Source organism: Rhinatrema bivittatum, chromosome 8 (genome assembly GCF_901001135.1).
Source record: "Rhinatrema bivittatum chromosome 8, aRhiBiv1.1, whole genome shotgun sequence".
In the NCBI taxonomy this organism is placed as follows: domain Eukaryota; kingdom Metazoa; phylum Chordata; class Amphibia; order Gymnophiona; family Rhinatrematidae; genus Rhinatrema; species Rhinatrema bivittatum.
In genome coordinates this window covers 3,397,738-3,420,354 of record NC_042622.1, presented here as the reverse complement: position 1 = coordinate 3,420,354, position 22,617 = coordinate 3,397,738, and the positions used below count along the sequence as shown (strand labels likewise).

The 22,617-nt window shown below is 51.1% G+C and overlaps 1 protein-coding gene across 4 annotated transcripts in view; it reads left to right on the top strand.

Annotated features, from left to right (window-relative positions):
• The window catches only part of C8H20orf96 (chromosome 8 C20orf96 homolog), a 204,119-nt gene that overhangs the window by 17,333 nt on the left and 164,169 nt on the right, over positions 1-22,617 (top strand). For all 4 annotated transcript variants that reach the window (XM_029613266.1, XM_029613265.1, XM_029613268.1 and 1 more), the window contains exon 4: positions 1,614-1,772. In XM_029613266.1, coding sequence (XP_029469126.1) covers positions 1,614-1,772 — 159 coding nt within the window. The remainder of the gene's footprint in view (positions 1-1,613; positions 1,773-22,617) is intronic.

Sequence of the window (22,617 nt, the reverse complement as noted above, 5' to 3'; positions counted from 1 at the left end):
GTGGGTGCAGGGATGCAGCAGGTGAGGGCTGTGGGTGCAAGGATGCAGCAGGTGAGGGCTGAGGGTGCAGGGATGCAGCAGGTGAGGGCTGAGGGAGGCTGAGGGTGCAGGGATGCAGCAGGTGAGGGCTGAGGGAGGCTGAGGGTGCAGGGATGCAGCAGGTGAGGGCTGAGGGAGGCTGTGGGTGCAGGGATGCAGCAGGTGAGGGCTGTGGGTGCAAGGATGCAGCAGGTGAGGGCTGAGGGTGCAGGGATGCAGCAGGTGAGGGCTGAGGGAGGCTGAGGGTGCAGGGATGCAGTAGGTGAGGGCTGAGGGTGCAAGGATGCAGCAGGTGAGGGCTGAGGGTGCAGGGATGCAGCAGGTGAGGGCTGAGGGTGCAAGGATGCAGCAGGTGAGGGCTGAGGGTGCAGGGATGCAGCAGGTGAGGGCTGAGGGTGCAGGGATGCAGCAGGTGAGGGCTGCGGGAGGAGGGATGCAGCAGGCGGGTGCTGAGTGAGAGCTGTGGGTGCAGGGATGCAGCAGGCGGGTGCTGAGTGAGAGCTGTGGGTGCAGGGATGCAGCAGGTGAGGGCTGAGGGTGCAGGGATGCAGCAGGTGAGGGCTGTGGGTGCAGGGATGCAGCAGGTGAGGGCTGAGGGAGTCTATGGGTGCAGGGATGCAGCAGGTGAGGGCTGAGGGAGGCTGAGGGTGCAGGGATGCAGCAGGTGAGGGCTGAGGGAGGCTGTGGGTGCAGGGATGCAGCAGGTGAGGGCTGTGGGTGCAAGGATGCAGCAGGTGAGGGCTGAGGGTGCAGGGATGCAGCAGGTGAGGGCTGAGGGAGGCTGAGGGTGCAGGGATGCAGCAGGTGAGGGCTGAGGGTGCAAGGATGCAGCAGGTGAGGGCTGAGGGTGCAGGGATGCAGCAGGTGAGGACTGAGGGTGCAGGGATGCAGCAGGTGAGGGCTGCGGGAGGACGGATGCAGCAGGCGGGTGCTGAGTGAGAGCTGTGGGTGCAGGGATGCAGCAGATGAGGGCTGAGGGTGCAGGGATGCAACAGGTGAGGGCTGTGGGTGCAGGGATGCAGCAGGTGAGGGCTGAGGGTGCAGGGATGCAGCAGGTGAGGGCTGAGGGAGGCTGAGGGTGCAGGGATGCAGCAGGTGAGGGCTGAGGGAGGCTGAGGGTGCAGGGATGCAGCAGGTGAGGGCTGAGGGTGCAGGGATGCAGCAGGTGAGGGCTGAGGGAGGCTGAGGGTGCAGGGATGCAGTAGGTGAGGGCTGAGGGTGCAAGGATGCAGCAGGTGAGGGCTGAGGGTGCAGGGATGCAGCAGGTGAGGGCTGCGGGAGGAGGGATGCAGCAGGCGGGTGCTGAGTGAGAGCTGTGGGTGCAGGGATGCAGCAGGCGGGTGGTGAGTGAGAGCTGTGGGTGCAGGGATGCAGCAGGTGAGGGCTGAGGGTGCAGGGATGCAGCAGGTGAGGGCTGTGGGTGCAGGGATGCAGCAGGTGAGGGCTGTGGGAGCAGGGATGCAGCAGATGGGTGTTGAGGCAGGGCTGAGGGTGTAGGAATGCCTCAGGCAGTTTCTAATATTGCAGACTCATCCCTGAAGTACTTTCAGTAGTAATATATTTATATCTGTCAGATCCTGATAAAATCCAAACAATTGGCCATTGAAGAACTGGAGCAGCACTGTGCAAGCCTCCTGGAAAAGAACCGCAGCCTGGCGCAGAGTATCAAGCAGATGGACAGCAGCTCTGTGACGTACGCCCGGGACTTGCTGGAGCAGTACCACTTGACTGAGGTAGCTGGGAAGGAAGCATCCCTGCCCCATTTCTCTCTGGCCTCCATTCAGTGCAGAGTTCAGGCTCCTTCTCCTTCTCTCGCATTCCTTCCTCAAGAGTTGACTCCCATGTTACTTTCAAGCTGTGCCTTTTTCTCAGCCCTCATGAAATATGCGGTAGAAACAACCCCCTGCCATCCAGCACTATCCCCGCTTCTCATGTAACAAGCACCACCCAGCACCCTCTCTCTCCTTATTTAACAGAGAAACACCGCTCCTGCCCCACCTAGCAACACCTTCTCTCTTTCCTCCCCAACTACATCTCAGCCCTAATTCCTTCTTTTGCCCTTGTAGGGTATTGGTGACAGGGAAAACTGTCCTGTTCTCTTTTCCAGGACAGGCATCACCAGGGAGACCCATTATATAAGAACCTGCCATGCTGGGTCAGACCAAGGGTCCATCAAGCCCAGCATCCTGTTTCCAACAGAGACCAAACCAGGCCACAAGAACCTGGCAATTACCCAAACACTAAGAAGATCCCATGTTCCCTGTACGTACCAGGATCAGTCCAGACGCTGGGTTATGTCCCCCGTCCAGCAGATGGAGTCAGAACAGACTTCGAGGGGGCGTTACCATAATAACCAGTGCTCCCTCTGCTGGAGCCCAGTATCTTTCTGACTCCAGCAGATGAGAGTTGGGGAACCAGCGGCTTCCCCAGGGTGGCAGGGGCTTTTCAGTTCTTTACCTTCTTTCCTCTCCTGCCACTTTAATTTGGATCAAGTTTTTGGTTTACAAAAAAAAACCAGGCCCTTCAGTTTTTGGGGAGGCGTGGCTCTCTTCAGTCTGTCCTGCCTTCCTCTTGCGTCCGTGCTCCTTTCCTGGAGGGGTAAGTGAGGGGTTTTGTTCTCTTTGCTTCTTTTCTTTCCTTCCAGCTTTTTACGTTTTTTCAGCGTTCCTTCGTCGCAGGTGCCCCGCGGAAGCCGCTGGGGCCGGCCTCTCCGTGAGACCACTGCTGTCCCGCGCTCCCGGGCTGATTATTTTATTCTCGGGCCCGCTGCCGCAGGGAGCCTCGTTCGCGGAAAGCAGGGATTTTGGGCGGGTTGTGTTGGCCTTTGGGCCCCCCCGCGGCACCTCTCCATCCGTTGGGCCCCCCCCCCCCCCCGAGGCCTCAGTCGCTCGACCCCGGCTGCTGCCATGCCGCGGCCGTCCCGTTGTGTGGCCTGCGGCGAGCCGGGGTCGCGAATCTCAAGGGAGGGGATTTGCTCCAGGTGCCTTCCCGGCGGGGAGGGCACCTCACAGCCAGGCAGCGCTCCTGCCGGGCTTCCCCCTCCGCGGCCAGGGCGGCGCGGGCCGGCCACATGGCTGCCATTGGCGGGAACGGCGGCCATGTTGGATCTTCAGCGCGATGCGCCCACGTTCCCAGAATGGGTTCCAGAGGCCTTTCAGGAGGTTTCCCCCCCAAATCTATCCCCGGTGGGGGACTTTTCCGACCAGGGGGCTTCAGATGTTCCTGCCCCAGGACCCCCCCCCCCCCCGGCTTGCCACGTTTTTCGCCGGAATTTATTTTACTCATGCACAGTGCCTATTTACAGGGCCTGGAGGCCCCCGGGGGGCTCCCCTCAGTTCCCCCCCCCCTCCAAGACCCCCAGGATTGCCGCCCCTCCGCCTGGATCCCCCCCTGCCCGCCTAGGGTCGGGCTCGGGGGCAACGGGTCTGCCAATACGGACAAGTGCTACCGCGGGGGGGGGGGGGGCAGGGATACCGACGTCCCTGGGAGAGGGCCCCCTGGATCCACCGGACCCCGCGCACCCGGACGCGCAGTCTGAGGGGGACGATCCCCGTGCACTAAGGATTTTCCAATGGGAGGAGCTGGATGATCTCATTCCCCAGATTCTCTTGGAGTTGGACCTTGATCCACCACCGGATCCACCAGCGCCAGTCGCTCCCGCTGTCTCCACGTCATCTAAGAAGGGGGATCCAGTCCTCGCTGCCCTCCGGCCTAGAGCGCGGGCTTTTCCCACTCATGATTCTTTTCTTCAGCTCCTCACCAGAGAGTGGGACGCGCCTGAAGCATCCCTGAAGGTCACTCGCGCTATGGAAAAGTTGTATCCCCTGCCGGAGGACTTCCTAGACCTCATCAGGGTCCCCAAGGTGGACTCGGCGGTCACCAAGAGGACGACGATTCCTGTCACGGGCGCGACGGCCCTGAGGGATACCCAGGACCGCAAGCTGGAAGTTTTTCTAAAAAGGGTCTTTGAGGTCTCCGCTCTGGGGATGCGGGCCGTCATGTGTAGTTCGCTCGCTCAAAGGGCCAGCCTTCGATGGGTACAGCAACTCCTCACCTCGCAAGATTTACCGCCCGATGAGACTGCCCAGGCCTGGAATCGGCCATAGCCTACGGGGCGGATGCTCTGTATGATCTCTTCCGGGTGCTGGCACGGTCCATGGTCTCGGTGGTAGCGGCTCGGCGACTACTGTGGCTGCGCAATTGGGCGGCGGATGCCTCCTCCAAGTCAAGCCTGGGCTTTCTGCCCTTCCGGGGCAAGTTTCTTTTTGGAGAAGATTTGGATCAAATTATCAAGTCCCTCGGAGAAAATGCAGTCCACAGACTGCCCGAGGACAGGCAGCGATCTTCCCGGTCTTTTGCTTCCTCCAAAACCAGAGCCAGAGCACAGCGGCGCTACAGGTCTTACAGACAGCCGGGGCCTCGGCAAGCCCCCTCCAGATCCCAGTCCTGGTCACGGTCCTTTCAGGGACGCAGGCCCACACGGGACGGAGTGGGGCAGGGAAACCCCACTCCGAAGGCTACGCAATGATGCCAGGGTCGCCCACTCCTCTACTCCCAGAATTGGGGGTCGGCTTGCGGAATTTTACGAGGAGTGGGTGCGAATTTCTGCGGATCAGTGGGTCCTGGACACGGTAAGAAACGGCTACGCTTTGGAATTTGCCCGCCCCCCGAGAGACAGATTTCTCTTTTCTCCCTGCGGCTCGGAGCTCAAGTGGGAGGCCGTACAGCAAACCCTGGACAGGTTGCTGGCTATAGCAGCCATCTCTCCCGTCCCTTTCGGCAAGGTGGGCTCGGGCCACTATTCCATCTACTTCGTGGTGCCCAAAAAGGGCGGTTCCTTCCGGCCGATCCTAGATCTGAAGGAGGTCAACAAATCCCTGCGGGTCAGCAGGTTCCGCATGGAGACGCTACGCTCGGTGATTGCGGCAGTGCACACGGGGGAGTTCCTTGCCTCCCTGGATTTGACGGAAGCCTATCTGCACATTCCCATCCTTCCAGCTCACCGTCGATTTCTTCGCTTCAAGATCCTGGGTCAGCACTTCCAGTTCACAGCACTTCCCTTCGGTCTGGCAACTGCCCCTCGCACCTTCACCAAGATAATGGTGGTGCTAGCGGCAGCCCTCAGGAGAGAGGGCATTCTTGTACATCCGTATTTGGACGACGGTGGACATAACCCACGGTCTGGACTGATCCATGGTACTACAGGAACGAAAATTAGCAGGTAAGAAATAATTTTCTTTTCTTGATTGACTGCCATTTTAATTATTGGGTATTATGCAATGTCTGCTGTTTTGAAATATTTTATTGATATTTGAACATGTTTTAATAATTCTTATGAGTTTCTAATTGTTGGATATTATTCTGTTCAGCAGCTGTTTTGTAACATTTTTAGTATAGCTTTACAATTATTTCTGTGTGGGGCTCTATAGCAGCTTGGCTTATTCTGTTTTCCCAATAGGAAATATATTAGTGTTTAGGGCCTGGTTTGATAGTTGTAGTGTTGCCTTTTCATAGATAGGGTTGTTACTGTTTGCGTGTGTTCCATAATGCAGGTGTAACTTTGTGTGGGTTAGTTTGTGTGCATTATTGCAAATCCTGAGAGTCTGTTAGGTGCTATATTTCTCTTTCCATTTCTCCAGGTTCGCACTGTATGCAGAGTGGCTTTTTTGGTTTTCCATTCCAGTTTCTGTCTCCATATTTATAATTTGTGGTTTTTCTGTACTTGGTGAAGGGTGTGTGACCGAGGTGAGGTATTTTACTAGCATGTAGGCATTTGGATCAATCTTATTTGATGTGTTTTCTCAATAGGATATGCATTAGTGGTAAATTACTTTCTTTTATAAGGAAGGCTATTGTGCCTGGTAGTAGAGGGAGTTTGTTTTGCTTTTACTGAGATGTCACCAGAACCAGAATATCTTTTTTGTATGGCGAGTTGTACAGGGTAATGCCCTAGATCTGCTCTGCACTCATTGCTGGGGATTGAGGGGATTCCTGTTGATGCAGAGTGCATGTTTACATCTAGCCTCATGACGGTCACATGTTCAGTGTGTCATGCATGTGAGAACCATCTGTCAGGTGTGTCCCGGCCAAAAAAAGATTGAGAACCACTGCTCTAAGGTAAACCTGTTTAGATCTTAAAATCTATCCTCATATACTTTAGAACGAAGACCACTGACTATTTTAGTAGCCCCCTCTGGAATGACTCCATCCTGTTTCTATCCTTTTGAAGGTGAGGTCTCCAGAACTGTACTCAGTATTCCAAATGAAGTCTCACCAGGGACCTGTACAGAGTCAATATCACCTCCCTTTTTCTGCTGACCAGTCCTCTCCCTATATAGCCAAGCATCTTTCAGACTTTTACCATCACTTTATCCATCTGTTTGGCCACTGTAAGTTCCCTGTACGTACCTGGATCAGTCCAGATTGCTGGGTTTTGCCTCCCTTCCAGCAGATGGAGACAGAGAAAAAGTTTGAGAGCGCCCCCTCTTAACCTGGTGAGCCACCTGCTGCTCTTTAGTATTTCTCTGTCTCCAGCAGATGGAGGTGGTGCAAAAACCTCAGTTCTCATCCAAGCAAAAAAAAAAAAAGGGATTTAGTATTCTCTTGGAGCCTCCCGAGGGTTGTGAGGTCCTGGTGAGACCATCCCCCTTGGTCGTAGAAGTTTTGGACAAGCAGGGGTTGGGAACCCCCATCTTTGTCCTCCTATCGGCCGGTGGGGTGATAGCTGGTGGTCCAGCTCCTTCCCCTCTTCCTTCTCTCCTCTACTGCTGCCTCTACCGGACTTTTCAGGGAAGTAGTTGATTTATTTTTTTTTGGTATGGTTGTTAAAGTTTATTTTAAAAAAAAAAGGAAGTTAAAAAAAAAACCAAAAACCTAGAGAAACAGGAAGAGCGGTAGGGGGAGTTGCTTGCTGGGGCTTGCCCTCGGCAGCAGGTAGGACAGGAGTTTTTTTTTCAGAAGTGGGGAGCTCAGGTTTTTCTCACAGGACAGCAGGATGTTAGTCCTCACATATGGGTGACATCACAGGATGGAGCCCAATCACGGAAAACTTCTGTCAAAGTTTCCAGAACTTTGACTGGCCCCTACTGGGCATGCCCAGCATGGCACTAACTCTGTAGCCAGCAGGGGTCCCCCTTCAGTCTTCTTTTTTCTGCGCAGCAGTAGCCACGCGGTTAAGGAGCTCTGCAGAGATTCCTGACAGGAATTTTCCTCACGGAATTACTAAAAGTTAATTTGCCCCACAGGGGTCCCTCCTTTAACTTTTTCAAGCTGCGGTACTCTGGTAAGTTTTTACCCGTTCTCCGTTGATTACCGTTGAGTTTGGCCCTCGCGGCCTACTGGCCGTCGACTGTACCGCGGCTCAATTTTTGCCATAGCCATGGCATCGGGGTTCCGTCAGTGCCCGGACTGTAATTGCACCATGTCCATCACAGACCCCCATAAAGTCTGTGTAATGTGTCTTGGACGAGAGCACGATGTCTTGACCTGCACCAAATGTGCCCTAATGACACCAAAAGGTCGCAAGGCCAGAATGGAGAAGATGGAACTTCTCTTCCATGCTCAAACCCCAACTCCGTCCATTACATCGACGTCGTCAGAACCGGCTCCATCAACTTCGCACCAGCATCGACCACCGGCCGGTGATCGTCCGGCATCGACGACATCTCAGCCTTTGACACCCTCTACTCCCCCTCAGGACCGAGGGGATCGCAGAGACAAACATCGCCATCGACATCGAAAGTCTCGGACCATCGAGGGAGCGAAATCATCGACCTCGCCATCGTCCAAGCTGCCGTCAAAGAAACCCCGTCCAGAAAAGGCACCGACCTTTTCAGGGACCGTGTCACTGAGGCAATCCTCACCCGACAGGGTATTGGGAGCCGCGACTCCGCCTTTAACGGTGGTCCCTCCGGCTATGCCTCTGCCTCCGTCTTCTGTTCCGGAGCCGGGGCTGCTTGCTCCAGGTCTCCGAGAAGAACTGAACCGGATGGTTCAGGAGGCCATTGAAAAGGCGATGCAACGACTCCAGGTTCCTCCGGCACCAACACCGGTACCGATTGTGGAACCGACCACCGACCCGATTCCAGCAGCGTTGGCACTGCTGCTCGCCAGGATGGAAGCGCTTATTGCTGCTTTTCCACTGATGGACCCCAGGTCGCCGATGGCTCCGGTGCCCTCCCCACTTACTCTGTCATCGGGAGGAGAAACACCGTTCCGCATCCCTCCATCGGGAGTTCTACCTCAGCCATCGATGCCGATACGTCCATCGCCACCGGTCCAACCATTGATGCCGATACGCCCGTCAGCACTACTGAGCCATCCATCGATGCCCTCGATGCCTGCGCCAGTGCCTTCGATGCCTTCATCAGTGCCTCCAATTATTCCTTCGATTCCTTTGGAGCCTAGACCAGGACCCTCGGGTATCCCACCACCCCGTCCTCCTCTAGTTCCTAGAGGGGCAGGTGCTGATCCCTAAGATACCTGGCCTGATGATTCCTCCCCAGACACCGATGATTTGCCTTCACCACCTTCACCCACTGAAAGTAGAAAACGTTCTCCTCCAGAGGACCTTTCCTTTATAAATTTTGTGAAGGAAATGTCTGAATTGGTTCCCTTCCAATTACAGACTGAACAGGATGATAGACATCAGATGATGAAGTTGCTACAATTCCTGGATGCTCCCAAGGAAATAACCTTCATCCCTATCCACCAGGTTCTTCTGGATCTCCTCAAGAAGAACTGGGAACATCCTGGCTCCATTGCTCCAGTCCACAGAAAAGCTGACACTACCTATTTGGTGCAGTCAGCTCCGGGTTTTCAGAAACCTCAATTGGATCACCAATCTGTAGTGGTAGAATCTGCACAGAAAAGAGCAAAGAGATCAAAGCCTCACACTTCTTTTCCCCCTGGCAAGGAACAGAAGTTTCTAGATGCCATTGGTCGCCATGTCTTCCAAGGATCAATGCTCATCTCCCGAATTGCCGCTTATCAGTTCTATATGACCTAATATAATAGGGTCATTTTTAAGCAGATACAAGATTTGACAGACTCCCTGCCTCGGCAATTTCAAGTTCAGCTCCAAACCCTAGTAAACAAGGGTTTTGAGGCAGGCAAGCATGAGATCAGATCATCTTACGGTATCTTTGACATTGCTACTAGGGTACCTGCAGCCGCTATTTCAGCAAGGAGATGGGCCAGGCTCAAGTCTTCTGAACTTCGCCCTGAGGTACAAGACAGGTTATCCGACCTACCCTGTGTAGGAGATAATCTGTTTGGCGAACAGATTCAATGGACGGTGGCGGAACTTAAGGACCATCATGAGACCCTAAGACAGCTCTCTCTGATGCCTTCTGACTACTCTTCAAAACAGCCCTTCCGAAAGGACTCTAAGAAGTCATTCTTCCGCCCGAAGAAGTCCTACCCACCACCAACCAGATCCCGTTCTACGAGACCTTTTCAAAAAGCCCAGTCTCGTCAGACACAGAAACAAAAACTGCAAGCAGCTCCTCAACCAGGTCCTGCTTCAGGTTTTTGACTTCTACCTAGAGAGCAGCAGCAGCCAGCTTCCATTGCCTCACGTACCAGTGGGAGGTCGTCTGTGCCACTTCAACAACCTATGGCACTCAATCACCTCAGACCAATGGGTACTGGCGATAATTGCTCAAGGTTACCATCTGAACTTTCTCTCCATGCCACCAGACTCCCCACCTCTACCGATGTGGAGAACATCCGATCACACCAACCTTCTGGATCAGGAGGCCTCCCTCCTTCTCCAGTCCAAGGCAATAGAACATGTACCCTACTCTCAGCACAGCCTAGGATTCTATTCCCGGTACTTTCTAATCCCCAAAAAATCAGGAGGCGTTCGTCTATTCTGGACCTACAAGCTCTCAACAAGTACCTCCAGCGAGAGAAATTCAAGATGGTAACCTTAGGCTCGCTTCTTCCTCTTCTACAAAGAGGAGACTGGCTCTGCTCTCTGGACCTCCAGGACGCATACACTCATATTGCGATAACTCCATCTCATCGCAAATACCTGAGGTTTCTAGAAGGCCCCAAGCACTATCAGTACCAAGTGCTTCCATTCGGCCTAGCGTCTGCGCCACGAGTCTTCACAAAATGCCTCGTAGTAGTTGCAGCTTTTCTCAGGACTCAAGGTGTTCACGTCTACCCCTATCTAGACGATTGGTTAATCAGGGCTCCCACTCAGCAAGCTGCTCTGTCGGCCCTCAATCTAACCTTACACACTCTAATTTCATTAGGATTTCTCGTCAACTATGACAAATCCTACTTAGTCTCATCTCAAACCTTGTCGTTCATTGGGGCAGACTTGGACACCTTGCAGGCAAAGGCTTTTCTGTCTCGACAGCGAGCTCTCACCCTTGTGTCTCTTGCACACCAGCTGCAGTCTCAACACTCCGCGACTGCACGCCACTTTCTCATCCTCCTGGGACACATGGCATCCTCAGTTCAGGTCACACCAATGGCCCATTTGGCCATGACAGTCATGCAGTGGATTCTAAGGTCTCAATGGACTCAAAGCATTTAGCCCCTGTCGACCATTGTCCACGTAACCGACTCACTCCATCAGTCTCTAGCCTGGTGGAAAAATCAGATCAATCTCCTCCAAGGCTTGCCCTTTCAGGCTCCAGACCCTCAATTAACTCTCACCACCGATGCTTCCAACCTTGGCTGGGGAGCCCATGTGGCCAATCTGCAGACACAAGGACCTTGGTCTCCAGAGGAAGCCAAACACCAAATAAATTTCCTGGAGCTTCGAGCAAACAGATATGCTCTCAGGGCATTTCAGGATCAAATCAAGTTATCCTGATCCAGACGGACAACCAGGTGACCATGTGGTACATCAACAAACAGGGAGGCACGGGCTCCTTCCTTCTGTGTCAGGAAGCTGCACAGATATGGGCGGAAGCTCTGTCCCATTCGATGTACCTCAGGGCCACCTACTTGCTGGGAGTGGACAATGTGTTGGCAGACAAGCTGAGTCGCATCTTTCAACCGCACGAGTGGTCTCTCAACCCCTCAGTAGCAAACTCCATCTTCCAATAATGGGGATATCCTCAGATAGACCTCTTTGCGTCTCCTCAAAACCGCAAAGTAGAGAACTTCTGCTCTCTCTCATTCGCAGCAAATACTCTCAGCCCAGAGACACATTCTCCCTCTTGTGGACAACTGGTCTACTTTATGCATTCCCTCCACTTCCTCTTCTCTCGAAGACTCTCATGAAGTTATGTCAGGACAAGGGAACCATGATCCTGATAGCACCTCACTGGCCACTCCAAGTGTGGTTTCCAATACTTTGGGATCTCTCCATTCGCAGGCACATTCCCTTGGGAAAAGACCCACTTCTGATCACTCAAAATGACGGGTGCCTCCGCCACCCCAATCTTCAAGTCTTGTCCCTGACGGCATGGATGTTGAAAGGTTAATCCTTCAGCCACTTAACCTTTCTGACCCAGTTTCCCGTGTCCTGATTGCTTCACGGAAGCCTTCCACGAGAAAATCTTACTCTTACAAATGGAACAGGTTTACGTCATGGTGCTCTTCTCAGTCCCTTGACCCCTTTACCTGTCCAATCATGAAGTTTTTGGACTACCTCTGGCACTTATCAGAGTCAGGTGTCAAAACATCTTCCATCAGAATGCATGTCAGTGCGGTAGCCGCCTTCCATAAAGGTGTCGGGGATGTACCCATATCAGTACAACCCCTTGTAATACGTTTTCTGAAGGGCTCGCTTCACCTCAAGCCTCCACTGTGTCCTCCGGCCCCTTCTTGGGACCTCAATCTGGTTTTGGGTTGGCTCATGAAACCACCATTCGAGCCTCTCCAATCCTGTGATCTTCGCTATCTCACATGGAAAGTGATTTTCCTTCTGGCAATCACTTCGGCTCGCAGAGTTGGTGAATTACAGGCTCTAGTTACCTATCCGCCTTACACTAAACTTCTGCAGGACCGGGCTGTACTCCGCACTCACCCTAAATTTTTGCCTAAGGTAGTTTCGGACTTTCATCTCAATCAATCCATTATACTACCTACCTTTTTTTCCAGGCCCCATTCCAGTCCAGGGGAACAGGCTCTGCATACCCTTGACTGCAAACGGGCTCTAGTGTTCTATCTAGACCGTACAGCTGTCCACAGGAAAAGAACTCAATTTTTTTGTCTCTTTTCATCCTATCAAATTGGGGGTAAACAGACTCTCTCCTCCTGGTTGGCGAACTGCATATCTTTTTCCTATCAGCAAGCGGGCAATTCATTTCAAGACCGTGTTAAAGCACACTCTGTGAGGGCCATGGTGACTTCAGTAGCACACCTACGATCGGTGCTGCTTCCTGACATTTGCAGGGCTGCCACCTGGAGTTCTCTCCATACTTTTACAGCCCACTATTGCTTGGACAAAGCCGGAAGACAAGATTCCATCTTTGGCCAATTTGTCCTGCGTAACCTATTCACAACCTGACGTACCAACACCCTTCCGCCTGCCCGTTAGGGTTCAGGATGCCCTCGGCCAAATTCCACCCCAGTTGTTGTGCCTGTTGCACGTCTTGGGTACATTTGGTGCATACTAGGACATCCTCAGCTCGGTACTCACCCATATGTGAGGACTACCATCCTGCTTGTCCTGTGAGAAAGCAAATGTTGCTTACCTGTAACAGGTGTTCTCACAGGACAGCAGGATGTTAGTCCTCACGAAACTCGCCCGCCACCCCACGGTGTTGGGTTCGTAACGTTTTCTTATTTTATTTTCGGCACTACCTGTAGCTTTTAAACAAGACTGAAGGGGGACCCCTGCTGGCTGCAGGGTTGGTGCCATGCTGGGCATGCCCAGTAGGGGCCAGTCAAAGTTCTGGAAACTTTGACAGAAGTGATCCATGATTGGGCTCCATCCTGTGATGTCACCCATATGTGAGGACTAACATCCTGCTGTCCTGTGAGAACACCTGTTACAGGTAAGCAATATTTGCTAATTTTAGGTTTATTGATTTTTCTCCCGAGTCGGCTGCCAGCTACCTCGCAGCGTTTTTTCCTTCCCTAGCATGCCAGGAGCGAGCCATTGTTCCAGCTGCGGTGATCGGCTCTCCAGCCAAGCCTCCTCGGGGGTCTGTTGCTGGTGCTTTACCGGTGGGGAGGACAGCTCCGGTGGGGCCAAGACAGCAGAATCGCAGCAGCTCAGCACCGGGAGGCTGCTTGTTGCTTCAGAGTCCCCGACTGACCCATTCCCGCTCAGTGTGGGAACGGCGGCTATTTTGGGCGCTTTTCGCACCACTGAGAATAGGGCGTTGGGAGGGGATCTCCCTCCAGCCCTCTCCCCAGTCGATTCGAGTCCCGGGGTGGCCCATGGAGCCAGGGGGAGGGGGCTTCCCTGATGATGTTCCTGACCCTCTAGAGGGTAGTTTGGCATGGCCCATATTATTTTCCCCACAGTTTATTTTATTAATGCATTAGGCCTTCTTGGCAATTTTGGAGCCAGTGTCATTCGAGCGGGACTCTCGCGGTCCCACCCTGTTTAGAAGAAGCTTGGGTACATCCCAGCAGTCTGGACTGATCTGGGTGCGTACATGTAAAGGAAAATTGGCTCTTACCTGCTAATTTTCGTTCCTGTAGTACCACGGATCAGTCCAGACGCCTGCCTACTGTGAGTTTGAAGGGGGTAGAAGAAGAGTCTGCTCAAACTGGTCTATGTTTTCTAGTCTTTCCTGAAGAGTGGTGTAGGCTTGTCCTATCCGTTGGAGACCGTTCTTTGGTCTGTTATCAAAGTTCTGGGTTTTCGTTAGGGGGATAAAAGTTAGGAGTAAATACTGAGGAACAGCAGGTGGCTCACCATGTTAAGAGAGGGCGCTCTTGAACTTTTTCTCTGTCTCCATCTGCTGGAAGGGAGGCAAAACCCAGCAGTCTGGACTGATCAGGGGTACTACAGGAATGAAAATTAGCAGATAAGAACCAATTTCCTTTCATTAGATACAATCACTCCAGATCCTGCTCTTTTTTGGTGCTTAGAAGAATTTCACCTCCATTACTGTATCTCTCTTGGGTTTTTGCAGTCTAAATGCATTACTCTGCATTTTCTTTAGCATTAACTCCATCCCAGACCAATTCTGACTCACTTACCAAGGTACTTGAGGCCTACTAGATCACATCAGCTACTGGCATTACTCTGACTGCTGCCACCAAGCTGTCTTCTCCTGAGCTAGAGACCAGCATTTCTGGAGAGATGGCTGGCTCTGGCCCTTGCTCCAGACCTGGCCCCATCCTGTTTCACTTCAGCTGAACTGGATCATTATTCCACTCCTAACCTATAAAGCACATACCACAATGCGAAACAATCATGAAGGAGACTGCAAATCCATTCCTTGCAGGAGACGACTAATTCAGGTTCAGGCTTAGGCTTCTAGCCTCCCAAGAGATAGGGAAAATAGCCTTTATTATTTATTTAATTTGGTGGACTGCTAATTGATCAAAATCATCAAAGCCTTGCAGCACTGGCCTATGGCTGTCACCCTAAAAGGGTGCGAACTGAGCGAGGTCTCTTGTCCTGGAACCTAGTACCTGCAGAATGGGCCATGCTCAGGGTGGTCATGGAAATGGGAAAGCTTGGCACTGGGAGTAAGGCCATAAGATCACTTTCTGTTTTGGGTACAAGAGGGCTTTTCTATACAGCAAAGACTGGGAAGGACTAAATGCTGTTTGGGATCATCATCAGTGAGCTTAGGGGCTCCACACTTACATAACCCTGGCTGCGGCTGAATGGCTTTCCTATTCCGGCTCAGCCTGAATAGCCAGACATTTGACTAAAGGAGGAATCAGAGCCCTTCCTGCATAGGGAGACCTTTACTATGCCTTGACTAGAAGTTACATAGAAACATAGAAATGACGGCAGAAAAAGACCCATCCAGTCTGCCCAGCAAGCTTCCACACTTATTTTCCCATACTTAGCTGTTTCACCGACCACCAAGTTCAGGCCCTTGTTGGTAACTGTTTCATTCAAATTTCCTGCCATCCCCCGTCATTGATGCAGAGAGTAATGTTGGAGTTGCATCAAAAGTGAAGAATAAGGCTTAATGGTTAAGGGTTGTAACCGCCGCATCAAGCAAGTTACCCCGATGCTTGGTTTCCCAGACTGCACAGATCAATGCCTTGTTGGATGTTGTCTGAATGTAAATCCTCTTTTCCACATTTCCCCATGGAGTCATGGTTACCACAAGGGGACTGTCTGATTGATAGCTGTTGTTAATAGATCCAAGATAATGCATTTGGGAAATATCTGGTAATAATCATTGGAGAAGATGAGAGTGAATACCCCTGTGTAACTACGTGGGGAACTGCCTGAGAAGAAGTCTGCCATTTTGTATTGGGACCCAAAGAATAGGAGAACTCACACCCTTTTCTGGGATACTTGAAATAAATAATACTGTGTCCCTGACCTCTCTTCAAGGGAGATGCAGGACCCCAAAGCATGTGGCTGACCAATTGCAATCACCCCCAAAGCTTACACTGAGGGCACCAAGGAAGTCCCCCTGAGTGGCATCCGACCACCCAGAGCAGAAGACTCTCAAATGTCACTGCGAGGGAGCATGCCAAGTATGCTACTGGCGAACCCAGTGTCCTGAAATACGTCTTTGAAGAAGGGAGAGAGCTGCCTGAGCCTCTGAAACGGCCCTAACCAGGACTGGTATTGGGGGGGCTAGAGAGGCTTCCTATAAGCACCCTTAGCTGAACTTTGGACCTTAAATTTCAGCACTACTCTAAAGGACAGGTAACCTCTTAGTGAGAGTAAAAGTAGAAAAAAGTTGAGATTGCAATAGCCATCAAGCTGTCGGGGAGCTCCCAAAAGGCACAGATGTAAAAATTGTAGCCGCATCTTGATCTAGTCTGGGCCAGGCCACATGGGGATCCAACTGTGGCTAAGTGCAAGGTGATGCATATAGGGAAAAATAACCCATGCTATAATTACCCAATGTTGGGTTCCATATTAGGTGCTACAACCCAAGAAAGAGATCTAGGTGTCATAGTGGATAACACAATGAAATCGTCGGTGCAGTGTGCTGCGGCAGTCAAAAAAGCAAACAGAATGTTGGGAATTATTAGGAAGGGAATGGTGAATAAAACGGAAAATGTCATAATGCCTCTGTATCGCTCCATGGTGAGACCACACCTTGAATATTGTGTACAATTCTGGTTGCCGCATCTCAAAAAAGATATAATTGTGATGGAGAAGGTACAGAGAAGGGCTACCAAAATGATAAGGGGAATGGAACAACTCCCCTATGAGGAAAGACTAAAGAGGTTAGGACTTTTCAGCTTAGAGAAGAGACGACTGAGGAGGGATATGATAGAGGTGTTTAAAATCATGAGAGGTCTAGAACAGGTAGATGTGAATCGGTTATTTACTCTTTCGGATAGTAGAAAGACTAGGGGGCACTCCATGAAGTTAGCATGGGGCACATTTAAAACTAATCGGAGAAAGTTCTTTTTTACTCAACGCACAATTAGACTCTGGAATTTGTTGCCGGAGGATGTGGTTAGTGCAGTTAATATAGCTGTGTTTAAAAAAGGATTGGATAAGTTCTTGGAGGAGAAGTCCATTACCTGCTATTAAGTTTACTTAGAGAATAGCCACTGCCATTAGCAATGGTAACATGGAATAGACTTAGTTTTTGGGTACTTGCCAGGTTCTTATGGCCTGGATTGGCCACTGTTGGAAACAGGATGCTGGGCTTGATGGACCCTTGGTCTGACCCAGTATGGCATGTTCTTATGTTCTTATGTTCTTATGTAGGAGCTCCTAGCAACACTTACCTCCACTGCATGAGATTTTCCAGCCTTGAATCCATTCAGGAGCTGCAGGTTCAAGACCTTCTCTCTCAAATTACTGTTACCTGTGGGGAAGGTCACCATGGCCGCCTAAGGGATGCTGGACCTGAGTCACAAAGTCATTGTATCTTGCTTCCTGGGGAAACAGAAAGATTGTTTAAGCAGAGATTCAGTTTTTGAATTATGGGGGCCCTGAATGTTGTGGTTCCATCCACCGACTTTGGTCTTAAAAGATGAGAAGGTTATGTGATCCAATACCATAACCTTCTCTTGCCTGGGAAGGGAATATACATCATTCAGTATCTTGGCCACCTTATGGCTGGAACCAAGTGTCTCATACTGAGGAAATCCCATCTTCAACAGTCAGAAGTAGTGGGAAACACTTGGAAAGGGGGGCCTAAGAGCACCCAGAAATAAGGGATCCCCCTCCAAATTACTGCCTCTTATTGCTCATCCAAGAGCTGCAGGAGATTATGCCCTAGAAGTAAGGGTCACCAGCTTCTCTCTTCTGAACAGCCTCCCCACTGAGGCATTATCCCCTTCTGAGAAGGTCTGTTGGATCAGTGATCTTCTTCTCCTCCTCCTCTGGTCCAGCCAATTCCCTAGGACTGTCCCAGCCAGCGGAGTGCTCTAGCATCCCAAATTCTGCAGAGACATGGATAAGGGCTAGGAAAGGCTTGAGAATCTAAAGATGCTGCCCAGGCAGGAACACCTGGGATTTTTTTTTACAGCAATTTACAGCTTCACAAGCCTAATTTATCCATTTGTGTAGAGAGGAAGAGAGCTGTTTCTGCAGGCTGTTTCCGCCATCCCTCAGTTATCAGAGAGGACTTGCAACATGCATGTGAAGTCACCTGCTGAAATTACTGAGTTGTTTAGGTTCTACCATCTTGAGGGAAAATATATAAGACAGGCGAAGAGAGAATTTGAATTGAAGTTGGCCATAGAGGCAAAAACTCATAATAAAAACTTTTTAAAATATATCTGAAGCAAGGAACCTGTGAGGGAGTCAGTTGGACCATTAGATGGACCATTAGATGCAGAAATACTAAATGAATTCTTTGCTTCCGTGTTTACTAATAAGGTTGCTGGGGAGATACCAGTTCTGGAGATGGTTTTCAGGGGCGATGAGTCAGATGAACTGAACCAAATCACTGTGAATCTGGAAGATGTAGTAGGCCAGATTGACAAACTGAAGATTAGCAAATCACCTGGACCGGAAGGTATGCATCCTAGGGTACTGAAGGAACTCAAAAATTAAATTTCTGATCTATTAGTTAAAATTTGTAACCTATCATCCATTGTACCTGAAGGGTACTAGAGGGTGGCCAATGTAACCCCAATATTTAAAAAAGGCTCCAGGGGTGATCCGTGTAACTATAGACCAGTGAGCCTGACTTCAGTGCTGGGAAAAATAGTGGAAACTATTCTCAAGATCAAAATCATAGCGCATATAGAAAGACATGGTTTAATGGAACACAGTCAACATGGATTTACCCAAGGGAAGTCTTGCCTAACAAATCTGCTTCATTTTCTTGAAGGGGTTAATTAATTAATTTATTTATTTAACTCTTTTCTATACCGACATTCATGAAAAGTATCATATCACATCGGTGTACAGTGAACTGGGGGGTGTTAACAACAACAATAACGAGAAGAGAGAAGTTACAAAAAACAAGGTATTGTATCAACTTGGGGAACTGAGCGAATAGGAAGCAGAGGTGGATAAAGGTGAACCGGTAGATGTAGTGTATTTGGATTTTCAGAAGGCGTTTGACAAAGTCCATCACGAGAGGCTTCTAAGAAAACTAAAAAGTCATGGGATAGGAGGCGATGTCCTTTCGTGGATTACAAACTGGTTAAAAGACAGGAAACAGAGAGTAGGATTAAATGGTCAATTTTCTCAGTGGAAAAGGATAAACAGTGGAGTGCCTCAGGGATCTGTACTTGGACCGGTGCTTTCCAATAAATATATAAATGATCTGGAAAGGAATATGACGAGTGAGTGTTATGAATTGCTCTGCCCGCGGGTTCCCCCGCGAGCAGGCACAGACTCACCACGCTGAAATCTTCGCCGAGGCGGCAGGACGCCGCCCTCGGCCTGCCCACGCAGCCCGGAGGCCTCCTGCATCCATCTTCAACCTCTGCGGCCGGAGCCGCGGCTGTCTTTGGGGCTGGGACGCTCCCGACGTCATCTTGATCTTCACGGCTGGAGGCCGCAAAAGCCCCGGTGTTTCCTGGCGGCTGGAGCTGCCCTCAGGGCCTCCTGCAGCGGCTGGAGCCGCTGCACTCGTCGGAGTCTGCGTCCAGGCTCTCTCCTGCCTCCTCTCAGCGTTTGACGCTGCCGGCGTGCAGGCTGCTGTCCACAGTCCTGCACAGCCCTGCTCCTGCTTCTTAGACGCGCGGCCGTGTCTCTCTTTATTATTTAAAGGGCCAGACACAGGAAGTGTCTGGGCCCGACCTTGTGGACTATTTCCTGTTTGAGCCCTATAAAGGGCTGCTTCGCTCATTGTGCTTGGCCTTGCATCGTGTTCCAGTCTTCGCTCTGGATGCTCCGGCCTGCCAGAGACTAAGGTCGTCTTCTTGTGGAGCTCCTCACTGATGTCATCTCGTCATGCTTTGCCATGCCATGTCTTGTTCCTTGTTCCATGTCTTCGCCTGAGGTCCATGTCCAGGTTTCTTCAGCCTTCGTCTTGGTGTTCCTGCCTTCCTGGATGTTCCTTCCCGACGCCATGCCTCGTCTCTGCTCTTGAGCCTTCTGGTACCGGTAGGCTGGGAGTCCCTCAGATGCAGTATTCCTGGGTGGGCTGCCTGCCGGTGGACGGTTGTCCTGTGCTCCTGAGCCGTCTGGTCCTGATGTGTCTTCCTGTGCTGTCCCGCTCCCGTCGTGGTCCATGACCAGCCTTGGGGCTGTGTAGGGCGCGTAACGGACAGGGTGTTCCGCGACTCAGTCCCGCGGGTGGCCTGAGTAGGGCGCCCTGAGAGACAGTGCCAATGTCCATGCCTTGTCTTGCTTCCTTTGGATGTCTCGTCTCTGGATGCCGTCGCATCAGCCATGTGTCTTGTTCCTGGATGCCGTTGCATCAGCCATGTCTGTTGTTCCTGGATGCCGTCGAATCAATCCACAGTTATGTCTTCATAGCCCTGGCGTCATGTCTTCAGCCAAGTGTCTTCATTCCATGTGATGCCGTTGCATCAACCACAGTGTCTTCGTGTCAAGGCCCGTCTGCCCTCAACCTCAGGCCAGGCCTGCTGCTCCATGCTGCTCGCAGCAGGTCCGAAAGGGCCCGGAATGGTCGGAGGACCATTCACCTTCCAACATCCTCAGATGTTTGGCCATGGGAGCTTGCCGGCCTGGCAGAGGGTAGAGTGTTCTGCCATGTGGGGCCACCGTCAACCCTTGGTTCGGCTCGGGACGGCCTGGGCCGGGCTGAGGCCCATGGGCACACGAAAACCACCTTGAACACAACAGTGAGGTTATCAAATTTGCGGATGATACAAAATTATTCAGAGTAGTTAAATCACAAGCAGATTGTGATACATTACAGGAGGACCTTGTGAGACTGGAAAATTGTGCATCCAAATGGCAGATGAAATTTAATGTGGATAATGGCAAGGTGATGCATATAAGGAAAAATAACCCTTGCTGTAGTTACACAATGTTAGGGTCCATATTAGGAGCTACCACCCAGGAAAAAGATCTGGGCATCATAGTGGATAATACTTTAAAATCGTCGGTTCAGTGTGCTGCAGCAGTTAAAAAGCAAACAGAATGTTGGGAATTATTAGAAAGGGAATGGTTAATAAAATGGAAAATGTCATAATGTCTCTGTATCGCTCCATGGTGAGACCGCACCTTGAATACTGTGTACAATTCTGGTCGCCGCATCTCAAAAAAGATATAATTGCGATGGAGAAGGTACAGAGAAGGGTGACCAAAATGATAAGGGGAATGGAACAACTCCCCTATGAGGAAAGGCTAAAGAGGTTAGGACTTTTCAGCTTGGAGAAGAGACGGCTGAGGGGGGATATGATAGAAATGTTTAAGATCATGAGAGGTCTAGAACGGGTAGATGTGAATCGGTTATTTACTCTTTCGGATAGTAGAAAGACTAGGGGGCACTCCATGAAGTTAGCATGGGGCACATTTAAAACTAATCGGAGAAAGTTCTTTTTTACTCAACGCACAATTAAACTCTGGAATTTGTTGCCAGAGGATGTGGTTAGTGCAGTTAGTGTAGCTGGGTTTAAAAAAGGATTGGATAAGTTCTTGGAGGAGAAGTCCATTACCTGCTATTAAGTTCACTTAGAGAATAGCCACTGCCATTAGCAATGGTTACATGGAATAGACTTAGTTTTTGGTTACTTGCCAGGTTCTTATGGCCTGGATTGGCCTCTGTTGGAAACAGGATGCTGGGCTTGATGGACCCTTGGTCTGACCCAGTATGGCATTTTCTTATGTTCTTATATGGGGTGGCAGTCCAGCAATCCCCACCACCCTCCAGCCTAGCAGCAGGAGTCCCGTTTAATCCATTATGTCCCAGTGTCCTATTTAGAGGTTAGCATCTTAAAAAATTTGGGACATAATGGGTTAAGTTAATGTCATTTCTTGCTGCTGCAGAGTGGATCTCGGCCCCCATGGAAACAGGAGATAATGTTAATTAAACACAACTCCTGCTGCATGCTCATGCCAGAAAAAAAAATGTAATAGGACCCATGACCCAGCGGCCACCAGCAGAGCCCATCCCGTTGGCAGCTGAAGGAGGGAAACCAGCAGGATACTATGGACCCAGTCTTGTGGTGGCCGAAGAAACAGAAGACCCCACAGCAGCCAGGGAAGCCCATCTTGCTGGCGGCTGAAGAAGAGACCAGTTGGAGAAGAGGAGTCCCTAAACCTCTGTGTGTGTGTGAGAGAGAGACAGAGCCTGTCTGTGTGTATTTGTGAGAGAGAATGAGACTGATCCTGCTTGCCTGTGTTTGTGTTTGAGAGACAGAGCCTGCCTGTGTGCGTGCGTGTGTGTGTATGTGAGCGAGCCAGATCCTGCTGGCCTGTGTGTGTGTGTGTGTGCGTGTGTGTGAGCGAGCCAGATCCTGCTGGCCTATGTGTGTGTTTGTGTTTGAGAATCAGACCTTGCCTGCCTGCATGTGTGTGTGTGAGAGACAGAGCCTGCCTCTGTGTGTGTGTATATGTAAGCGAGCCAGATCCTGCTGGCCTGTGTGTGTGTGTGTTTGAGAATCAGACCTTGTCTGCCTGCATGTGTGTGTGTGAGAGACAGAGCCTGTCTCTGTGTGTGTGTGCGTGTGTGTGTTTGTGAGCGAGCCAGATCCTGCTGGCCTATGTGTGTGTTTGTGTTTGAGAATCAGACCTTGTGTGCCTGTATGTGTGTGTGTGTGTGAGACAGAGCCTGCATCTGTGTGCGTGCGTGTGTGTGTATGTGAGCGAGCCAGATCCTGCTGGCCTATGTGTGTGTTTGTGTTTGAGAATCAGACCTTGTGTCCCTGTATGTGTGTGTGTGTGAGACAGAGCCTGCATCTGTTTGTGTGCGTGTGTGTGTATGTGAGCGAGCCAGATCCTGCTGGCCTATGTGTGTGTTTGTGTTTGAGAATCAGACCTTGTGTGCCTGTATGTGTGTGTGTGAGAGACAGAGCCTGCCTCTGTGCGTGTGTGTGTATGTGAGCGAGCCAGATCCTGCTGGCCTGTGTGTGTGTGTGTGTGCGTGTGTGTGAGCGAGCCAGATCCTGCTGGCCTGT